The 19044-nt window shown below is 36.9% G+C and overlaps 1 protein-coding gene across 2 annotated transcripts in view; it reads right to left on the bottom strand.

Annotated features, from left to right (window-relative positions):
• Nucleotides 1-1796: 1796 nt before the first annotated feature.
• The window catches only part of ACMSD (aminocarboxymuconate semialdehyde decarboxylase), a 45170-nt gene continuing 27922 nt past the window's right edge, over nt 1797-19044 (bottom strand). For both annotated transcript variants that reach the window (XM_057407180.1, XM_057407179.1), the window contains exons 3-10: nt 16780-16876; nt 14516-14565; nt 12954-13190; nt 9965-10058; nt 8324-8419; nt 7671-7843; nt 2238-2336; nt 1797-2003 (exon numbers count right to left, since the gene is read on the bottom strand). In XM_057407180.1, coding sequence (XP_057263163.1) covers nt 1941-2003; nt 2238-2336; nt 7671-7843; nt 8324-8419; nt 9965-10058; nt 12954-13190; nt 14516-14565; nt 16780-16864 — 897 coding nt within the window. In that variant the 5' untranslated portion in view covers nt 16865-16876 and the 3' untranslated portion in view covers nt 1797-1940. The remainder of the gene's footprint in view (nt 2004-2237; nt 2337-7670; nt 7844-8323; nt 8420-9964; nt 10059-12953; nt 13191-14515; nt 14566-16779; nt 16877-19044) is intronic.

Consider the following 19044-nt stretch of genomic DNA (forward strand, 5'->3'; position numbering starts at 1 on the left):
TTATGGACTGTATTTGGAGAAGCAATATAGTAAAGCTCCAGATGCAGTAATTGGGTGTTGTGGTTTAACACCAGTTGGCAGCTAAGCCCCACACATCTGCTCACTCATTCTCCTCCAGTGGGATGGGGGAGAGAATGGGAAGAGTAAAAGTGAGAAAACTCGTGGGTTGAGACAAAGACAGTTTAATAGGTAAAGCAAAAGCTGTGCATACACAGGCAAAGGAAAGCAAGGAATTCATTCACCACTTCCCATGGGCAGGAAGGTGTTCAGCTATCTCCAGGAAAGTAGGGCTTCATCATGTGTAACTGTTACATGGGAAGACAAAACGCCATCAGTCCAGATGTCCTTCACCTTCCTCCTGCTTCCCCCAGCTTTTCATACTAAGCATGATGCTATATGGTATGGAATATCCCTTTGGCCAGTTGAGGTCAGCTGTCCTGGCTGTGTCCCCTCCCAGCTCCTTGTGCATCCCAACTCTGCTCACTGGTGAGGTGTGGTGGGGAGCAGAAAAGATCTTTACTCTCTGCAAGGACTGCTCAGCAGTAACAAAAACAACCCTGTGTCATCAACACCTTTTGCAACACAAATCCAAAACATAGTTCTGTACTAGTAGCTACTGTGAAGAAAATTAACTCCACTCCAGCCAAAACCAGCACACTAGGAAAACATAATTGACCTGCACAAACCACTTCTTGTTTTATTTTGTTTTTACGTTTTAGTTTGGGTTTTGGTGGGTTTTTATTTTTTTGGTGTGTGTTTTTTGTTGGGTTGTTTTGTTGTTTTTTTGTTTTTTGTGTGACATTAAAGAAGGACAAAGCTTTCTTTGTAGTCCAGCAGAGACTGGTATCAGCACGAACTGCTGATGTTCAGCCCCTTTTGGTTGCAGCCTGTGGCATAAGGATTGTTATGGACACAGCTACAAAACCAAATGCTGTCTAATTCTATTCTTCCTGGAGCATTTTAAGACAAAACGGGAATGGTGACAGCACGCATAGCCAGCAAAGGATCCCATGAGAATGGAGACTGGAAGTGCTCATCAGTATTTTGATGACTGATATAAAATCCTCTCAGGAGGACACCTGTGCACCCAGTGGATAGGCATGAAAACCCATTTCAGTCAATAGTCTAGAAAGTAAACCATCTTTCCGTTCCTCTAGCAGGACTACAACTACGTAGCGCATTAACATTTCAACATTTAAAGTAGCCAAGCTTACTTTTAAGAAGCAATTTTTTTTAAGGACTGGAACATTAAACCATACTGTTGCTAAATACTAGTATTTATTTTGAAAGCGATGCACAACGTATTACCCACACAAATACATTATTAGTACACCTACAACTGCATTGATCAAATTGCGTCAGATGAGTGAAGTTGCCAGTGGTGTAGGTGGCAGCTGCAAAGTACAAGTCCACACACAGACCTTTTTCATCCTATCACAACATTTCTGAAGTGTTGGTGCGTGTGCTTGGAGTGCTGAGCTGCAGTGTGTATACTGCCACCTCATTCTGTGGGTAAAGGCAAATGTCTTATTTTACTGGGCTCCAACAAAACCTCTGGTTTGAGATTCTTTTAAATTCTGTTTATTGGGCATAACAAAACTGAAATGTAATGGATGCAAGTCATAATTTTCTCTGTTCTTTCTCCTGGGAATCAAGTCCTAATACCACAACACTGATTATCTTTCAGAGATTTTTATTACAACTGCAAAAGAGGAAATCTTTCTTTTTCCATGAAACCTAGAATTTCAGAATTGTTTAAAACATGACCTAAATCCTCAAACACACAGAGGATACTCATTTCCAGGACACTTGTTTTTGTTCTGGATTTGGTTTAGGCTGTAATGTACTTGTCAAATTTGTTTTTCACCTGTATAGTTGCACATGCAAATGAGAGGATTCAGCATTATTTCCGAAGTTTGGTCTCTTTAATATCTTTATAATCATTCAAATTGTTTTCTGCTAAGACCCAGAAATTCCAGAGCATTTCCAGCCTTGAGTTTATCCTGTTAAAACATAACACATACATATGTTTGTGTGTGCTTAATTCCTGTTTTACTCAAATGCTTTTACTCGTGTTTTGAAATGTACTTGTGTTTTAAAATGAACTGCTGCAAAAAGACTAAAGGGCCTCTTTGCATAAATCAGTGTGCTACACTGATTTTGTCAGTGTTTCATCTCAGGTCTAAAACCAGAGGCTTGAAAGGAGGGGAAGAAAACCCCAAATGTAAAGATCATACCTTCTGTTTATTGTCAAAATCTTCCATTGAATCAATCAATTTTCCAGGTTCCAGCTCGCCAAGTGGAAAAGGGTAATCTGTCCCCAGAATAACTTTGTCCTGGCAATAAAAAAACATGTTGTACATACGTAGTTACATTAAACAACGTAGTTGCACGTTTTTTCTGGAATTTATAATAAACCACAGGAAATTACATGTATATATTGGATTGATTAATTACAAAAGTGAATATGAAGATAATCTTTGGGTTCCAACTTCCATTAGGAAGAAAACAAAGGTTGAAAATGACAACTTAAGGTTTTATTGGGTGAATTTAATTTTGGGAGACAAAGTACAGGTTATTTGTTAACTGTTTTTTTGTGGTGTCAAACAGAAGTTTTCTGTATTTTTATTCTGACAGAAAGTTCAAAATGCAAATCCCAGGCCCATGAGCATGAGTGTATAGTGCTCAGGAGACTAAAACATAAATGGTAATTTCCTCCTCAGCTTGGTTTTCTGTACTGCTGGTTTGAAATGTTACCAAAAAGGCATCTGTTGTTCTCCTACATAGCTCTGCAAGTAGTTTGCCTAAAATGCAGTGATTAATTTTGATGAAGTGTTTCCATAATTAAATGTTCAATAAGGATACACAGAATTATTCCTCTGTTTCTTGACTTAGTGTTTGGTTCTTTTTCTGTCTCACTGCATGCTCTGCACTGTGGTGTGCAATCCAAAATGAGTGTGAGTGGTTTTGACACATTTCTTTAAGAATCTCAGAAGGTTCTCCACCAAACTCAGAAAAGGTGTTTGGATTTGCATTCCTGAATTTGAAATTCTTGACTACACACACATATAGACACACACAAACTTTATATCTATGTGAGAAGAGCATATAACAAAAAATACAAAACAATTAAAGTTACCTTTTGTGCAATACTTTGAAAGGTGTAGTAATTGCAATATGATACTACTTACAGCATGTTACGATGTAGAATTACTACAAACACTTAAAAAAATATAATATTCAGCTACAGATAAAATCAAAAATCTCATTTACAAAATTGCATATATTTTTGGAAGTCTGTATTTTTTAAAATGTCATTGACTTTAACTGGCCTTGGATATTAGCTGTGCATTTGAAACATGTATTGAGAATATAAGTGACATGATTTATTTTTGAAAGTAAGTCAGTGAAGAGAAAATTCAATAAAAAACCTGTATGCAACATTCCTGTTATCAGAGATGAAAAGAAATAGGCATATCCTCAATAGGTCCCTGTGGTTATGGGTTCATTTTCATACAGGAATATTTCCCCATTTTATCTGCCTTGGAGAGCGCACACTGCTAACTCTCTTGATTTTATTAAGTCTGTTTTCCTTTAAGCTTCACCTCCTGGAGACTTGAATATTTGAAACCCAGAGTTTTCATTAAAAATAAATGGTTTTAAAGGTCTCATGAATTTGAAGTGAAGCTTATAATTTTGGGGCACATTTTATAATATTTGAACTCAGTTACAAATACTGAAATAGGATGAAGAAAACATAATTCAGTTATTTTATTAAATGGTTAGGTTTTCTTATTTGTCATATGTTGCTTTCTAAATTTTTTTACCTCCAGTAGATGTCACCGGAGAGTCTCTGAAAACCTAAACAAAACCTTATCCGGAATCCGAGCAGCCGATACACATTCTATTGTTCTGGCCTATATCTCTGTGTTATAATTTATTACAGAAGTCTTGCCACACGAATAGAAGAGATTTTACCCTCTGTCTACTAGATGAAGTTCTGAGTGTAGATTGAACAAAATAGATTTGTATGTGAGTACTTTTAAGGAGCTGAATACATTCTCTTGTTTATAATATTCAATCTGATAACAAGACATTTTCGTCAGAGACAAAACCCAGATGTACGCCATATGCAAAAAAAACCCAACCAATAGACATACAGGGTTTATTTGAGAAAATGTATTTCTAAGTAAAGGAGAAGGAAACCCAGCTGTTTATTAGTCAAGGTTCTATGATAAGGTTAAATAAGCCAGGAAGATTTATGTTCTTGTATATCTCCTATATACCAAACGGGAAGGACATCCCATGCCCTCATTGGAATAATATGTACATATTATTTCAATTATATTTTTCTTTTCCTTTAAAGTTTTTCACAACTGATCATGTTACCTATTCAGTAGCAGTAAAATTAAGAGCTGTAATTTAATAACAAGAATTTAGAAGCAACATTATTTCTCTGCTACTAGTGATATTAGGCTATGTGTTTATACTCTTTGAGCTTCAGCTTTGTACCCACCTATACAATAGGGATTGCAATACCTTTCTTTAGCAACCAGCCTCAGAGAAGTCATGTGAAGTCCCTGCAGATAAATAATACTCCTAGCATAATGGATGTAGTATTATATAATTATAAAGTGTATCAAGAAGGGCAGTTTTCCCTAGAGGATTTACAGTTCAATATGTTAATTAGCACATATCTCCTTTCAGAAAGGTGTATAGGGCTAATGATTAACGTCAGTTAATCAGAGCCTCCTACTCAAGAGAACTTTTTTCACTATGATAGGGGCTTGAATCTTAAAATTAATCTCAAAGGGCATCAGGCTTGACTTCATCCTCTTATGTTAGTAAAAACTATTTGCCTTGAATCTCACATTCTTTCCTACTGTTAGGATGTCTATCAAAAAAGGGACAGACTGCTATATCCAGTTCAGCTCCAACTCTAGCCAGAGCATGTTTCACCTTTGGGTGATGGCTCTTGAGGAATCACCGTGATGCAGATTTTGTAGAAATACACTGAATCATTTCATCCCCATCAATGCAGTTTTTCACTTTTGATAGCCGGTGTCATTAGGAGCTTTGTGTTTATTTGTATTCATGCTGCCTCACCATGGTTGGAGAGTGAAGGACTGCAGCAATTCTGCAGTCTTACAAAATTATTTCTCAGAAATGTGTATTTCTGCTTCCTTGAACTGGGATAGGCTCCAATTAACCTGCACCCAAATCTAAGAAGGGATGAAGTTAAATGTATATGACTCATCACAGCTGTCACTGGATTTTAATATTCATAAGCTGAAAGCCAACGCATTACATTCTGATGCCAGGGAATGGCTGTTCCCGGGGGACCTGAAGCCATGTCTATGCACATCTTTACACACACTACTGCCCTTCCTGCACAGCTCTCAGCTGTACTCTGGAGAGCTGTCCTATTTCAAACCTTCAGCTTACGAAGTTACAATGCCATCCTCAAGACCCAATCACATTGTTTTTAGCCCAGCATTTATCCATCTTATAAGTGTTTTTCTGCCAATATATGACTGCACTGAGAACACTGAGATATTTGGCATTTTTTGAACCATTTGACTAAGGGAAATGGTATTGTGGGAGAACATCAATTTTCGTTGGTAAAAGAGGGCACTTTTTTAATCTTCATGTTTATAAAGTAAAGGTAGAAAATGTGATGTGAATGTTTTTTCAAGGATAAGATGTCCTAGGCTTTGAATAAGAGAAAGAAAACGTAAAATGTACTTCCTTTTTTTTTTTTTTAGTTTTCCTGTTTGGGTAAAAGCATCTATGTTTTTGGGATCTGACTCATGACTCTTCAGCACTGGGTTCTACCTGATGTCACATTGCTTGAGCTCAAAATAACCAGAGGAGAATTAAAGACGACACCAACATCCCACATAGTACACTGGACAAATTTATTGTGTTAAGGAGCTTAATTTCAGAAGTCTGTTGGCAAAATACACAAGACACCAGAGAGGCTATTGACGAGTGACTTTTAGATTATCAAATTACAGTCCATAGCCTCTCTCTCCTCAAACAACTAAATTTCAGTTTTGCAAAGGCTAATTAAGGGTCAGAGTCTATGTGTCACTTCTTGGGAAGAAAGGTATAGAAGTTACAGTTTAAGTGTGGTTCAAAGACAAAAGCCATTGCTTAGAGCAGCCTTGAGATGCAAAGCTAACTTGTTACTCTAGAGCAGAACTGCTCTGAGACTTCCATTTTACAGAATTTTAAACAGGAAAAAGTTAAGTTTGTCAGCAATGGATTAGGCATCCTGTTGTATTTTCTCTCTTGCTTGGTTCTTGACATCTATGGTTCAGCTTAACAAAATCAGACCAGAAAAACAATCTGTGGGTCTCAGCCATGCTTTGTCACACAGCTTTTAACTTACCAGGGTTATGGCAATTTAAAATTCAAGAGCCAGACTCATCCATCTATACTACGTAGAACAAGAATATACTTAGTATGAACATGGTCTAGATTTGGGAAGATTTCTCAGAAAAGGAGATAATTGAAAGCAAGTGCTGAACTGTTACTCTGCAAGTCTTTGGGTGTCTTGTAAAATGGATGTGCACATCACATCTAGTAAAATCTTTACGTCTAGAGTAAAACCTACTTAAAGCCACTTGGTTACTGTAAACTACAGTTAGATTCAAAAGGTAATGCATAGTAAACAGTAAAAAGTCCTGGGCTGTTGGCCATGATATATTTACTATTTAGAGTTTGGTAGCAGAAATTAGAAGAAATCAATACTGGTCTGGAGCCCTAGTGTTGTGTTAGTAACCCAGCTGATGCCTAAAACTTCATTCCCGACACAGAGATCTCTCCGTCAGTGTTCACTAGGACTAGCACTGCCAAAAGAAATTTGCTATAACATGTACAGAAAACAGGGATACAGTTGTTGAGACAAGGAAGTCAGTGTCAGAGCTTGCATTTCTGGTTTTGACACCTGGTAAGTATCTGTCCGCTAAGTGCAGAATCTCCTGGAGGTCAAGAGATCAAGACACAAATAATGGGTCTCTTGTTGATTTGTAATGATCCACTGGAAGCTGGCATGAATGATGCCATTTTCAACCCCTTCCTGAGCATTTACTAATGAGAAGAAAGTATTGAAATGTTTTTTGATTTTTCTGTCCCATGCTGAATCCCATTTAAACAGGTTGCTAAACTACAAAGATTTCTTTACTCTTTAACAATTAAAATATTTTTTCAACCCCATGATGTTTAATATTCTTTCCAGAATCCTCACAAAAAACTTATTATTGACTTTTTTTTTTCTGTCTATAGCTTTGCAAGTGGAAATACAATTTGATTTCGTCAAGTATACACTTGAATTTCAAAATTAAGGCATTTGAAAACAAGGCTCCAAATGAAGCAGTCTTTACTTGCAGTCTCATCCTGAATGACCTTGCACAAGGAACTAGCCTCACTGAACTAAGGTTCACAGTGCATGATTTCCTTGATTAAAACCACCATTTTAATAACTCTGTATATTAAAAACATTATAAACATAGAAGAAGCCCCTTGGTTTATAGTAGCTCAGGTTCTGATTTTACTGGGTGAATATGCTATCTTCTTCCTGCTTTCTTCTTCTCTTCTCCTTTTGCTGTTTCATAGGGAATTAAATAAAGAATGACTCTCCTGCTTCTGGAAGCATTAAAACTCACCTCTCCAATTACACTTGTCAGCAGCCTTAGTGCACCATGGTCATGGACAAGGGAGTCTGTGTAAAATGAACCAAGGTATTTTCTTGGATCCACCTTATTATCAAGTGCACACAAATCAGGGCGCATATTGAATCCGTGGGAGATTCGCCCCACTGTGTATGGAAAAGCTCCACCTGCAAGAAGAAATTTTTTAGTAAAGCACCTGAAAATATGCAGGAGGGAAAAAAGCCACTTTATCAACAGATCAAATGTTACTGTTAGCTATTTAGAAAGGAAGTGCTCCACACCGGCGATTTTTAGGTCTTTCCATTCCATTAGCTTCTTTCTGTTTTCCTCACTTCTTCACTCCTGTGATGCCTAAATGCCTTCTGCTGCTTTCTTGTCCCTTTCCTCAAATCATTTCCTGTCTCCTCTTCCTCCTTGCTTCCCTTAAAGACTATTGTAACAGTTCAAACACTGGCTGAAACAGGCTAGAGAGTGTTCATACAAGCAGCCTGTATGGCAGATTATCTTCTTCGGGGTAGTAGTACTCAGCTGGTTGCAGGTTTAAGTGGTAACCCTAGCATGTTACGGTTAGCACTAGCTGGCATGCCAGAAAATACAACTGTATCATGCTCAACTGAATTACAGGTTTCACATGGTGCATTACTTACCTCCGTGTGCAAAGCAAACTTTCAGCTTAGGAAATTTTTCAAGAATTCCTCCCATAAGCATGGAGCAAATGGCTATGGTTGTTTCCGTGGGCATGCCTAAGAACAAAAAAAGCTTTACTGTATGAGAGTTTTATTTTTTGTTTTCCTATTTGAGTTTGAAATGTTAATTTTCTTCAATTATCCATGAGTCTACTGAAAAAATAATAGTTACAGAGCAGCTGCCAAAGGTTATGCATTATTTCTATTAGAGGAATGCAGATCTGAACATTAATTAACTGAAATGAGGACACAGGACTGGAAGCTAAGATCTGAATTCTAAGCCCACTTTTTACTTTACACCACTAGGACAGCTGGCAGGCAGATTGGGTTTGTCCTGAAACGCACACTGCAGGCTTGATTACTTAGTTATCCTAGCTCAAAGACAAGTCTGGAATAAGCCAGGTTCTCTCACCTGTGTTTCTGAGTTTCATTTGTGTGGAAAGTAGGGCAGATAGGTTGGTGGATATTTCAACACAGATCTGAGGTTTAGTTATGACACAGTGCCAGTTCCTACAGTTTAGAAATAGCCTCTCTCTTTGCCATTAGGTAACTTGGGTGCCCAGTGTTAGGAACATAACAGCAATTTGGGTTCCTACACAGGGCCTTGGTTTCTGAGCGCACCTAACATATGTAGAATATCATGCCGTTTAGGTGCCTAACTTCAGACATCCAGCTTGAAATTAGGAAATGAGTTCCCCTCATTTATGGAGGAAACAATACCTACAAATATTTTACCATATGCTTAGATGCAAAGCCTTATTAGGCTTAGTAGGAAAATATTTTAATTATACTTCATTAAGTAAATGCAAGAATTTGAGTCTTTTTGTGTTGTTGAGCCTGCTCTGATTAAGACTAAGTGGTATGTTTTAAGATAATGCACTGGTGTTTGGGACACAAAGATTTTCCAGTGCATAATGCAGAACATATATTGTATGTATATTGTGTATGTTTTTCAGAACACCTTTACTGGATGCAGTTCAAAATCATGCAAAACAAAACAATGCAAAACAGAATGAGGATGGAATCACATCTAAACATTTCCAGATATCATTATAACCTGCCTCCTGTTATTCAATGTTCTGATTTACCTAGTAGATGGGGAAAAAAATCAGGAACTAGATAATTGCCTGTATCCATGGGGAGCTTTCAAAGTACACGTTGTTTCAGCTCGAGTTGATGTAAACTTCTTTGATCAACCTGTTTCTGTGAAATGATACGAGAAATGCTAGGAAGTAATGTTTGGTTTTGCCTACTCCTTCATTTACTCATGTTATTTTTGAGGATCTCATTTCAGAGAAAATTCAGTTTTCCTTAGTCATCTGCTCCCTGTACGCAGGACAAAAAAGAATACTAGATTCTATTGCTAGTCTGAATAATTTTAATTCTAGGTATTTGAAAGTTAGACAAACTAAACAAGCTTAAAAACAAATGACTGCTGAATTTACACAACAGACTTAATTACAGTACTTGACTTAAAAAAATATAAGATTGATAGAAAAATAATGTAGTTTTTCTCTGTACTAGTACCTTTGTAACAATCTTCTGGGCATAATATAGTGACAGCTCATAAATGTAGATTAAGCAAAGTAAATATACACTCACCTATTAGCCAAGGAAACCAATATTTGGACATCCTTCCGTCTATCTGCATGTCCCAGGGATGCACAAAGAGACAGCAGTTTAATTGTTCAGCAGCCTGTAGCAAAAAGAAACCTAAACCTTTACTAATCATACCAAAATGCATCTTAGTTCTTAGCCGTGCTTTAAAGATTATCTGCAAAATTGTACTGACCATGAGTACTAGTAATGAAAATAGGCCCAGAAAAAGAACGATAAGCAATAGTTAGTTACATTTACTCCTCTGGGCCATATCCTGAAGTCCTCACTCAGTTTCAAAGTTCTTTTTGAGACTACATGGTTGGAAACTCTGACAATACCTTTTAAATCAGCTGTCCTGGTTTCAGTTGGGATGTATTTTCTTCCTAGTTGATGGTACAGTGCTGTGTTTTGGATTTAGTATGAGAATAATGCTGATAGCACACCAGTGTTCTAGTTGTTGCTAAGTAGTACTTACTCTAAATCAAGGACATTTTGGTTTTCCATGGAGGGAGGGAAGTGAAAAAGTGGCTGTACTTAGTTGCTGCTGGGTTTAAACCGCAATGTAAGCCACTGTTCCTCAGATTAATATGGTACAAAAATGCTTTTTTAGGTGTGTTTGTCAGCAATCTTGCAACATAAAACTTGGCTGGCTCATACTAGCATTCTTTTGGTTTCATTAAATGTATGAGGATGAATTCTTGTAATGTTTTATAGAACCATTTTAGGATGGTTTTGCAGAAGTGTTCCAGCTGCATTCACAAATTTTCATTGCAGTTGCACTACATTTGTCCCCTTAGGCTTTCTACCTGGCTTAAGAAAAGTTAAAACTATTCCTAATCCCCCCTAAGAGTTTGAAATCTGATCAATAGTCTGTCTCAAATATATACATTTTTCCAAAGCTACAAAGGAAAACAGAACAATACAGGATGCTGATTCTGACTAATTTAACTATGTGCTTATATTTAATAGTCATCAGAGTCATTCATATGCTTAACTGGGATTTAACATCTTCATTTTGTGAGACGTATTTCTGGACCCCCTCTTGTTGCTAAGGAGATTATCACAGTTTTGAAAAATTTGGGTTTATTTACCCATACATGCATAAATAAAGCTGCAGCTTTTGGACTGTAGGGAGTAATTGCCATCTACATTTGTAAAGTAAAAATAGCAATTCAATAAATGGCTTGGTAGATTGATAATGTTCATTATCAAATACGGCTTAATTTCACAATTTTTCTTGTCCAGTGATGTTTCTAAAAGTGGTAGGGGTTACTTCCTACATGTGTTAAACATAAGCTGAAGAATGCACAGTATAAAAGAGAGATCCCAGTATAAGAGAGGAATATCAGGATGCTGGATTGCACCACCAAGGGCATCACCAGCAGAGATAAAGATGTCATTATCCCACTGTACTCAACACTTGTCAAGCCACACCTGGAATCCTGTGTTAAGCTTAGGTCCCTACTATACAAAAAAGCTATAGGCAGGCTGGAGAGGGTTCAGAGGGAGTCCACAAAGATGATTAAAGTGGGGGGAATCCTGCAATGTGAGGAAAGACTGAGTTTGTTCAGCCTAGAGAAAAGAAGGCTCGGGAAAGACCTTATCACCATGTTCTGGTATTTAAAGGCTGGCTACAAAGAAGATTGAGACTCCCTTTTTACAAGGAGTCAAATGGAAAAGACAAGGGGTAATGGACAAAAGTTACTCCCAGGGAGAGGAATCAATCACTGGAATAATCTCCCCACTAAAGTGGTGGGATTCCCCAGCATTGGATACCTTAAGATTAGTCTGGAGAGGGTGCTGAGACATTTAGTCTAGGTTGTGCTTTGCCAATTGGACCAGGTGATCCCTGATTCCAACCTGGTATTTTATCATTCTATGATTCAGTGTCTGCAAGAGAGACATGGAGTTACTGGAGAGAGTCCAAAGATGGTGAAAGGACTGGAGCATTTCTCCTGTAAGAAAATGCTGAGAGTGCTGGGACTGTTTAGCCCCGAGAAGGTTCAGCAGGGATCTCATCAATGTATATAAATACCTGAAGGGAGACTGTAAAGAAGATAGAACCAGGCTCCTTTCAGTGGTGCCCAGGGACAGGACCAGAGGCAATGGGCACAAACTGAGACACAGGAAGTTCCTGCTGAACATCCAGAAGCACTTTTTTTACTGTGAGGGTGACCAAGCACTGGCACAGGTTGCCCCGAGAGGTTGTGAAGCTTCTGTCCATGGAGATATTCAAAAGCCATGTGGACATGGTTCTGGGTGTCTGGCTCCAGGTGGTCCTGCTTGAGCAGGGGGTTGAGCCAGGTGACCTCCAGAGGCCCCTCCCAACCTCAGCCTGCTGTGACTCTGTGAATGTGTGCATCTCCAAGAGGAGAAGTTGCTAACTGACTGAATATGAGCATAAAAATATACCCTGGATGCTGTGCTAACAGAATTCTTGAATAAATTGAGCATTCTGAAAAATAACCTCTATGGGTCAGTTTCAAGCCGACAACTATAATAACCTGTACTATTTAAGAAATGCAATCTATAAGTTCATTTTATAATCAATACATTGAGTTTGGAATTTTTGTCTATTTGCATAATTCTGTATGGTTCTTCGGTTCTACAGGTACCTCTGAAAATCTCAGGGATTTTTATCAGTTATGTCAATAGGACTGGATACAGTAACTTCAACCCAAGATCACAGTGCAGAAATACTTTATTTGATACTTTACTCATCTTCACAAGTCAAGAAAGCAACTATACAGTGAGAACTCATATCATAAACAGTTTTCAGAATGTTTTATATTGTATTATTGTCCTTATTATCCTATAATGAATTATCATATATTATTAAAACTACATGTCTCTGATGACTAAGCAGATTAGAAGTCTCTGTTGTTTTAATGGCTCTATGAATGTAGTTGATGACTAAATAAGTCTCAAGGTATTTTTAGACAGAATTCCATACCTCAGAATTCCAAGAATAAGGAAAGAAACATATACTCACAGCATAAATATCATAGAGTTCTGGTGCATTCAGGTCCCATTCATTGACATGAGATCCTATTTGTACTCCAGGAAATCCAAGTTCATTCACACAGCGATGCATTTCCTTCACAGCCAGGTCTGGAGCTTGCAAAGGTAATGTACCCAAGCCGATAAACCTCTTGGGGTATTTTTTTACTGTAGCAGCTAAGTCATTATTTAATATCTGGGCTAGATCTAAAGTATCCTGAGGTTTGGCCTGGTAAGATATTAAGCAGAACAGTACATAAAAATATAGTTCTCAAATGCTATTACCTTTAGAAGATACTGGATAAATGTCACTGCAAACAATTCAGAGACACGTTTTGAACCTAGAATTTACTTTACAGTTCTGAATAGCTGGAAATCAGTAAGGCTAAGTTCTGCCTCATTTTAAAAACTTTGGGTGCAGTTCTGCTTCTTGTTTTGAATATTTTGTCAACTGCTGTTGCCTCTACTGCTCAGGATGAGTGTAATAAAGCCCAGGTTGCTGATGCACGCAAGTATCTGGTCTTCTGTGTAAACCAGTCCTCTGTTCTCTTCTATCCTAATGCAAAAACCTCAGCATATATTTTTTTAACATAACAATGAAATATTTACTCTCATTACTGGAGTTGGAGAGATAAAAATAAGAAATGTGAGCTGCTGGATCATGAGAATTCTACGGAGAAAACTCGAGCAAATCTCTCTAACATTTAGAAGGAAATAACAGTCATAATTTGAATAAGGGAAATGTAATATCCATACAATCAGTTTCCCATTTTCCCTCCTAATACATATTTAATGGAAAATATTTCCATGCATAGCAGAATAAAATTTTAAAGATATGTCACTCAAAAAGAAATTCTGAAGATCAGTGGTACTACTTATATGTGGGCTTAACACAATGATTTCTAACGTAGCGTATCGGTTTACATATAACAGCTTGACTTGTACATAGAGCTAAATAGTTAAATTTAGAATGCATTTAGAAAAACTTTTTGCTATGATTTGTCTTCTCAGACTGCTTTTATTTCTTTGATGCATTCAAGATCACCATGCAGGGAACACACTGATTTAAATTTGCTACTGAATTTTGATATTCAAAGCATTCTTCTAGGTCAGTGAGTCCCACGCCACGTTTAAAAGACCACGAATATGTATTTTTCTTTCTTTCATTTTTTAATGAGAAAGTGCTGATTAATGTCTAGCTTTCATGGAATCTGTACATACACATCTACCTGCTGACCATGGATTCATATACTGTAAACTCTCTCCCTGTTTCCAACTACCCCAATAAGGTCCCCAGAAGAAATTCTGTTCTTGTCTTGTTCTTTCTTACTGAGTGTCCTCAGGAGTGGAGTTTCACCAGGACACTCTGCTGGCTTTTCCGACCTGGATTGGTTTTTTCTCTTTTGTTTTTTCTTTTTTTCACAACAGAACAACTCCCCATCTACTTCAGTGCTCCAGTGACTGCTTCAATCACCTAATTCATAGGAGGAAGCATTTATTTTTTTTTAAATTTGCTACACATGCAAATTACAAAATATGCCAGTAGGAGCCTACCCAGTAGCTGAACATGACAGGGACTGTGGAAAGGACTTGGACTGTGACTCCTGAGGAAGAAAAAAACCAGTTATTAATATTTCCTCTTTTTTTAGGTAAAATGTTGAAAATAATAAAGCACTTTGATTTGAAATGCAGAAGGTGAAAGCTGTAATGGTAAGAAAGATTAATTTAACAGTGACACGGATAGCATATTTTTTTGCTAACTAAGCATCATGGTACTAATCTATACCGTAGCTTTTTGTGTGACAGGTTACAGGAAGGAACACAACAAATCCAGCAGATTAACAACAGAGGAAACAATGAACAATAATTAGGATTTCACTAAATAGTTACATGTAATGAAACTACTAATGCAAAAGATGCCAGAAAAAAAACTAGAACTAATTCTAAGATAATCACCTTGCCAAAACACTCAAATGTTTAACAAAATTATTATCCTCCTTCTTAGTATTTTAAGTAGGAAACAAGAGGTACAAGATCTCATTAGTATTATGTGCAGCAGCAATGGTTTTGGGTTAAGGATAGGGACTACAAAATTACGTATGTACCAAAGTAGAGCCTAAGCTGTATTATCCACCAACATGCTACTGGACACTTAATTAGTATGTTTGAGAACATTCACCGTGTTTTCCACAATAAACATTGTATCTGTTTTCAATCCATTTTTACACTTCTGAGCAAATTTATCATAAAACTTAAAGGTAGATTTCCCAGCTGAACATTCCTAGAGACTAGCTTTAGGAAGAAGAAGAATCAGCAAAGCTTCTGTATACCCTCTTTAGAGGGTTTTACAAGGGAGAAAATAATAAGAAAAGGCAGTTAGGATTAACTGAAAGATTTTCTCCAACAAAACTGTAATTATTTGTGTCACAGAACTGTGATGTTGGTTACGTTGATAGTTTATTTTATTGAGTAGAGCAAGACACAGGTTTGTATACCGAATAAACCTAGGACATATGATTGTGACAACTAATTTAGTCTCCTTGGTACGCTGGCTACCATTTGTTGTTACTGGCAAGATTTCTTAGGCTTTCACAAACAAAGCCTTTTAGCAACCAAGTTGTAAATTCTCTCTCTGAGTTAATAATACCTTACAGTGACTGATACTAATTTGTTCAGCTCTTTGCATCTTTGTTCCAAAATTATGCTATGTTGGGAGGCGAAATTTTGGGGTATAATCTATCTTGGCCTGTGTTACAGAAAAGGGTCTTTGAATTAAGTACCTACAGCTTTCTAAATCAAAAAAGAGTAAACAGGGCCCATAGTCTGTATCATTAGGCGAACTGAAAGAATGAAAAACACTAAGACCTTTTTTTGACACTTAATTGGCTGTTGTCTGTATCTCTGGAGTGTCGTAATAAAAGGGGACATTTTTATGGCACAGGTCACCAGATGGTGCTGTAACACACATTTAGATTTTTATTTATTTTTTTGACTAAATGAGAACTGTTTAGTTTGTGGAGAAATATTGTAGTGTTGGCTTTGTATTACATTTTCTTTCCTGTAGAGCTGTTGGAAAAAAAAACCAAACCATCAAAAATCTTCCATGTTTTCTTTTCGTCTACAGCAAGTATATGGGGCAGAATTGTTTTGTACAAACTTGGTATTAGTGCTGAGGAAAATATCTTATAGGGAAGGATGCCCAAAGGCTATTTATGATCCACACTATGGTTGAATGACACGGTAATCCTCAAAATCCCTAAACTAACTCAGAGAATGACTACAATCTAGCCAAGGCAGCCTACTTCAGAGAGGTTGCAAAGACATTCTAGCATTCCCATTAAATCACAGAATCATAGAATGGTTAGGGTTGGAAAGGACCTTAAGATCATCTAGTTCCAGCCCCAGGGATGCCTCACACTAGACCATGTTGCCCTAGGCTCTGTCCAACTTGGCCTTGAACATTGCCACGGATGGAGCATTCACCATTTCTTTGGGCAACCTGTTCCAGTACCTCACTACTCTCACAGTGAAGAACTTCTTCCTTATATCTAACCTGAACATCCCCTGTTTTAGTTTAAACCCATTACCCCTTGTCCTATCACTACAGTTCCTGATGGAGTTTGAAATACTGTGCAAATGAGGTAGGGAGGGGTGGAACTTGATGATCTCTAAGGTCCCTTCCAACCCAAACCATTCTATGCTTCTATGAATGAATCAGTCTGCTAAACTTTTTCATTTTTTATATTTTTATTGAGCACTTTCAGATGCACTGTTATTCTAAATGAGACAAAATTATTTCAATTCCTTTATGGAGGTACCTGATACGTTCATCTCTTTAATCCGTACTTCTGGATCCCAACAGTTCTCTTGAATAATTCTAAAAACCTTTCCATCCTTCATCATCTTTGCCTGTCCCTGTGAAATGACATTTTCATATATTATAAATGTGACAAAGTAGTACATGCTAATTTATAGCCTCTTGAGGGTATTGTTCTCCCTACAGAAATTCAGTGACAGAATTTGCTATTTTATTTTTATTCAGTGGGTAATTTTAATCAAATACTATTTTAAAATAGTTATTAATAAAACAGAAATGTGTGACTCAGATTTAATTCTTCATGATAAAACAACCTCCTTTCTTTTGCAAAGTGTGTCATTCTACATTTGTTTGGAAAAGGTATCCAGTACCTTCATCCAACTTTACCCTCCAACCAAATTTTGACCTCAAAATAATGCTCTAATTAAATCCTTGCTAAATTTTCCCTTTGGGTATGTGTGTGTTCTTTTAAAGTCAATAGCTTCACAGTGATTCCAGTAACTACAGAAATAATTGTGCAACTTCGTTCATTTCAGTCCAGTTGTTTCATATTACCAGTAATACTGAGACTAAAGGAGACCTATTATGTTGTCTTCAGATTATATTTTCTCCCTGAGAAAAGAAGAATTATTGAATAATATGTATTTGTAAAAATACAAACAAAACCTAAATGCAGTATAAAACCATTACCTGAGTTAGTGTAATACCATCTCCATACACCACCAATTCCCAGACTTACAAAGTTCAAAATTCTACCAAGATTATGATATTTAAAAGTGTTCCTATAACTATGGGCATGAAAACTTCATTTTTAAACTTTTTTGTTTGTTTGTTTGCTTGTTGATTTGCCAATTGTCAAAAAAAAGGTTGAGTAGGCAGCATCATCACATTAACAAAGTAAATTGTTACAGTTGTAGGTACCCACATGCCTTTATGGACTTGTAAAAACAGACAAAACAGCCCTTCTGTTGGCCTAGACTTACAGAAATTGATGGGATACAATTCACCAGTACTTGCAAGGCCTGTGTATCTCTTGATTGCTTTAAGCTTGTATAGGGATAAATGGAACTGGATGGAAGTCAGAAGGTCGAAATGACCCTGTGTATTTGGGATGAGTAAGCATGGTCATGCAGCAGATGTATTGCACAGAGAACACAACTGCATCTGCAGCTGAAAATTGAAAACCACATGAGAAAACACAGTAGCTATTCCTTCACCTTCACAGTAAACAGAAGCCAAGTGCACAGGAGTCTTCTGACCCTTCTGGAAAAGGAATTCTCTCTCTCCAAAGGCCATTCTATTTTTTCCTCACAAAATTGGTTTATTTAGGTTCCTAACTATTTTTTTTTTTAAATAAAAAACCTGTTAAATCAGAATATTTGCTACTAGTATGCTAAACCAGAAATAAATAATAAAATTTCCCTATCTCTCTCAGAGCTGGGTTTATGTCCCCTCCTTCTGAGAAGTCAGACTGCTGTTAACCTTGAATTTGTTATTAACTTTATACATCATTCACAAATATACTGCCTTAATGAATATTTTAAAGCTCTCTTCAACAAACCTAATGGTGCTGCCTTGGCAAATTGTCAAGTTAATTGTTAGCTGAATCACAGGTTGTGAAATATTAGAGTTGGTAATAACAACTATATAGTCCTAATTCTCTGGTAGAATACTTCGGGTTCTGGTAAAATTGATTTTCCAACCTGACAGAAAGGTTTACTCTAACTATACTCTCCTAGCATGGTTAGAGTAAACTACATTATACATATATATTTATATATAGAGAGTAAACTACTAGATACTCTAACCATAACTAGATACTTTAACCATAAATCTAACATTTTTTAACTACATTAAAAAAAAAATCAGTGTATTGATGCAAATTGCCTAATAGAAAAATATTTTGGTGTGAGTAAAGAGTAGAACGGAGCATTGCATCACATATGAATAGATTGTGTGAATTTTACTGAATTACCACTGGGAGTGCATCTGTGAACACAGGCAACTTATTTCTTTCCTCAGGCACAGGTAAGGCATTGCAACTTACCTGCTCATACTTTTCTTCTGCTAATACTGAATGCAAAATTAGATAGATTGTAACTTTATTAGCAACTTTGACAGTGCTGCTACTTAAATGCCAAGATAAACCTGCAACAGGGTTTCAATATAAGAAAGGTTTCTAAAAAGCCATGTGCTGTTGTTACTGAAGAACTAGTTGAACTGTTGGCTCTTTTCATTTGTGTTAACCGATTGTTTGTGAATACAC

Source organism: Pezoporus wallicus, unplaced genomic scaffold (genome assembly GCF_028554395.1).
Source record: "Pezoporus wallicus isolate ANWC-B61680 ecotype Strahan unplaced genomic scaffold, APGP_CSIRO_Pwel_v1 contig_4166, whole genome shotgun sequence".
In the NCBI taxonomy this organism is placed as follows: Eukaryota; Metazoa; Chordata; class Aves; order Psittaciformes; family Psittacidae; genus Pezoporus; species Pezoporus wallicus.